At 41.2% G+C, this 5,000-nt stretch overlaps 1 protein-coding gene across 1 annotated transcript in view; it reads right to left on the reverse strand.

Annotated features, from left to right (window-relative positions):
- The window catches only part of plxna3 (plexin A3), an 84,501-nt gene that overhangs the window by 40,455 nt on the left and 39,046 nt on the right, over window positions 1-5,000 (reverse strand). The window contains exon 7 of the mRNA XM_034536304.1: window positions 2,083-2,223. Coding sequence (XP_034392195.1) covers window positions 2,083-2,223 — 141 coding nt within the window. The remainder of the gene's footprint in view (window positions 1-2,082; window positions 2,224-5,000) is intronic.

Raw genomic sequence — 5,000 nt, forward strand, 5'->3', positions numbered from 1 at the left:
TAACACGTTCAGTAACACGTTCAGTAACACGTTCAGTAACACATTCAGTAACACGTTCAGTAACACATTCAGTAACACATTCAGTAACACATTCAGTAACACATTCAGTAACACATTCAGTAACACATTCAGTAACACGTTCAGTAACACATTCAGTAACACATTCAGTAACACATTCAGTAACACGTTCAGTAACACATTCAGTAACACATTCAGTAACACATTCAGTAACACGTTCAGTAACACGTTCAGTAACACGTTCAGTAACACGTTCAGTAACACGTTCAGTAACACGTTCAGTAACACGTTCAGTAACACGTTCACGTTCAGTAACACATTCAGTAACACGTTCAGTAACACATTCAGTAACACGTTCAGTAACACGTTCAGTAACACGTTCAGTAACACATTCAGTAACACATTCAGTAACACATTCAGTAACACGTTCACATTCAGTAACACGTTCAGTAACACATTCAGTAACACATTCAGTAACACGTTCAGTAACACGTTCAGTAACACGTTCAGTAACACGTTCAGTAACACGTTCAGTAACACGTTCAGTAACAGGTTCAGTAACACGTTCAGTAACACATTCAGTAACACGTTCACATTCAGTAACACGTTCAGTAACACATTCAGTAACACATTCAGTAACACATTCAGTAACACATTCAGTAACACATTCAGTAACACGTTCACATTCAGTAACACGTTCAGTAACACATTCAGTAACACATTCAGTAACACGTTCAGTAACACGTTCAGTAACACGTTCAGTAACACGTTCAGTAACACGTTCACGTTCAGTAACACATTCAGTAACACGTTCAGTAACACATTCAGTAACACATTCAGTAACACATTCAGTAACACATTCAGTAACACATTCAGTAACACGTTCAGTAACACGTTCAGTAACACGTTCAGTAACACGTTCAGTAACACGTTCACGTTCAGTAACACGTTCAGTAACACGTTCAGTAACACGTTCACGTTCAGTAACACATTCAGTAACACGTTCAGTAACACGTTCAGTAACACGTTCAGTAACACGTTCAGTAACACGTTCACGTTCAGTAACACATTCAGTAACACGTTCAGTAACACGTTCAGTAACACGTTCAGTAACACATTCAGTAACACATTCAGTAACACATTCACGTTCAGTAACACGTTCAGTAACACATTCAGTAACACATTCAGTAACACGTTCAGTAACACCTTAAAGGATGTAAACACTTTAAACAGAATGAACCTGGAGTGACCTTTAACAGTTTAGACGACAATGGAGCTCCACGGAGGAGGAAGACACCCAGACACACAAACACACTCAAAACTTCAGATATCATTTAATAGATCGTCTCTTCGGCAAATATGTTAATTGACTTTGAATTAATTATTTGGTTTTATGGCCATATTGCAAGTCTCGCATTACTTGTTTGTGTGTGTGTGTGTGAGTGTGTGTTATCTCAGTGTGGTTTGGTGGTCTTCCTCACACAGTAACAGCCTGAGGCCTGTGTGTAACACATTAGTCTTGATTTTACAGACAGTCAGACAGTATGTGAATCTGTCTGTGTGTGTGTGTGTGTGTGAGTGCGTGTGTGTGAGTGTGTGAGAGAGAGTGTAGTATCCTTTACCCAGAGGTCATTGCAGCAGGGAGACAGTAAACACAGTGAAACACAGTGGACACTCTGTCCGTCTCCATCTCATTCAGACGTTCACACATGAATGCATTCATTGTCTCGCACACAGCACACACACACACACACACACACACACACACGCACACACACACACACACACACACACACAGTCCTGTCTCCTCTCTGACCTCATTATCGGGGTTTTCTTTAAAGAGACAGTGACGCTGTTTCTTTCTGCCAGACTTCATTCACAAAACAGCTGATACTACACTTTCGGTTCTCATGCAGTTAATTCGCTGCAGACGAAAACGTAAAAAAAACATTAGAGACATCGAAGGCAGTAGAGGTACTAGTACCACACAGTAGAGGTACTAGTACCACACAGTAGAGGTACTAGTACCACACAGTAGAGGTACTCATGTGCGTGTGTGTGTACCTGTCTGTCACTCAGCAGGTAGATGTACTGATGGTCTGGACTGAAGACCATGTCTCTGAGGATCGGCTTCCCTTCCACCACCGTCACCGTCTCATACAGCAAAGCATTCTGGGCCGGCGGAGGAATCCCATCCACGCGGATCTGAAATGCAACAGGGAGCAACACGTTAGCTCGATGCTAACAGCCGCAACGAGGAATGCTAACAAGATGGAGGATCTGAAGAAAGAACAACAAACAATATACAATTATATTTTACTTTCAGAACACATTTCATCCCAGAACCAGAGACTCACTTCCTGTTTGACCTCCATCTTTGTTCTGATCAGAACCAGAGACTCACTTCCTGTTTGACCTCCATCTTTGTTCTGATCAGAACCAGAGACTCACTTCCTGTTTGACCTCCATCTTTGTTCTGATCAGAACCAGAGACTCACTTCCTGTTTGACCTCCATCTTTGTTCTGATCAGAACCGGAGACTCACTTCCTGTTTGACCTCCATCTTTGTTCTGATCAGAACCGGAGACTCACTTCCTGTTTGACCTCCATCTTTGTTCTGATCAGAACCGGAGACTCACTTCCTGTTTGACCTCCATCTTTGTTCTGATCAGAACCAGACGAACTTCTGCCACTTTTAGCACAAATATATGTATATAATGACCATAATAAACTTATTGAACCAAAAACATTATATATATATATTATATTATATATATATATAATATATTGTGTGTATATGTATATATAATATATATATATATATTATATGTATATATAGTATATATCCACATGTATATATATTATATATCATATATATACATGTTTGAACAAGTTTAAGATCTTTACAAATAGTATTGTATTAATACTATAAATACTGCAGTATTTTTAAGATGGGGCCAGACAGAGTAATTAAAGTAATATTGTACAGAAGATTAAAATGTGATGATTCAGGGGGAGACGAGGGGGAGGAGTGATGATGATGATGATGATGATGATGATGATGATGATGAATACAGCAGAGAGCGACGAAAGTAAGATTACCAAACCTCCTCGTGTCTGACCCAGAAAAACACCACAGAGGAAGAGGAGGAGATAGAGGAGGGGGGGAGAGGAGGGGGGGGCATTGAGGACAGAAGGGAGGGAGGAAACAGAGATGAAAGAGGAGAACATTAGAAGGAAAGAGGTGGGATGAAGAAAAGCAGAAGGAAAGACAGTTAGGACAGATGGAAGGAAGGAAGGGAATAAAAGGAGGAAGAGGAGAGAGGGGGAGGAGGGAAGGAGGAAGAGGAGAGACAGGGGAGGAGGGAAGGAGGAAGAGGAGAGACAGGGGATGAGAGGAGGAGGAAGAGGAGAGACAGGGGATGAGAGGAGGAGGAAGAGGAGAGACAGGGGAGGAGGGAAGGAGGAAGAGGAGAGACAGGGGAGGAGGGAAGGAGGAAGAGGAGAGACAGGGGATGAGAGGAGGAGGAAGAGGAGAGACAGGGGAGGAGGGAAGGAGGAAGAGGAGGGAAGGAGGAAGAGGGTTGAAGGTATGAAAGGAAGACAAAAGAAACAAAAGATGCTAGGAAGTAAGGAAGTGGGACAAAGGTAAGGAGAGGAAGTAATGACAGGAGGAAGGAAGGAAAGGAATGAGGAAGACAGGAAGATGGAAAGAAAGAAAGATAGAAAGAGATGAAGGAGATGAAGGGAAGAGACAGAAAAAAACAGAGAAAGATGAAGGAGGAGGAGTGTGTAGTTCTGTGTGTTAATTAGCTGTCTGCTCGTTAAGCAGCAGAGCTTAATTAGAGCTGAGGAGCCACACACACACACACACACACACACACACACACACACACACACACACACACACACAGATGAGGCAGCAGGTCTGACTCACAACAGAACCCACAGTTACACAATCCTGTTTCACGGAGAGACACACACACACACACACACACACACAGGGAGGAGGCGTAAAGTAGGGCACTGCAGCAGACACTGAATTCACACAGAACTCAGAGCCATAAAAACGTCTTTAAAGTTTTAATCCGTCAGTTTTACTGAAACGTGAAAACTTTCAGTAAAAAAAAGCTTCATTTTATTTTATAATTTTTATTCAAACAGGAAACAAACAAAAAGGAGAAACAACGAAGCAGAGCTGCGTTATGATGCTAACAGTTCCCCTCCGCTTCCAGTGCTAAGCTAAGCTAAGCTAGCTATATATATATGTAGAGAGAGAGAAGGAAAAAGGAGAAGAAGTAGACTTAGAAGGAGAGAGTGACAGAGTGATAGAGGAAGTGACCTCTGACCTCCGGCCGGGATTCAAACCGTCAACACTTGCTTTGTTCTGCCCAAAGCCTGAGGACACACGCACACACGCACACACACACACACACACGCACACACACACACACACACACACAGACCTTTAACCTCTCACCCCCACACACACCGTGTTGTATTGTGTGTGTGTTGACAGACACACACAGACTTTCATTAACTGGATCAGGTGACGATAACAAACTGAACCCTCCAGCTGTTCTTCTACGTCTCCAAATGTGAAGACTTTATCAAATATATTTATATATATATGTATATATTTATTTATATATATCAATATTTATATATATATTTATATAAATATGTAGAGGATGTAATAATGTGAATAGTTTAATATTTATAATATATTTATTTCTTAAAACACGTAGATTATATTGTTTTGATATTGTTTGGATCAAATATTGATTTAAGTCATAAAACATTGTTTAACATCTTTTATTTTGAAAATCAAGACCACTGTGACAGGAAACAAACCTTCTATTGATTATTATCCTGATATCTGAACACATCTCCTCCGTCTGATCAATAAGCGTATTGATCCGCGTGCAGCTGCTGCCTCTCTGATCGACACCCTGCAGCTTATTGATCCATCGGCTGATCAG

This window comes from Cyclopterus lumpus, chromosome 7, assembly GCF_009769545.1.
Source record: "Cyclopterus lumpus isolate fCycLum1 chromosome 7, fCycLum1.pri, whole genome shotgun sequence".
In the NCBI taxonomy this organism is placed as follows: Eukaryota; Metazoa; Chordata; class Actinopteri; order Perciformes; family Cyclopteridae; genus Cyclopterus; species Cyclopterus lumpus.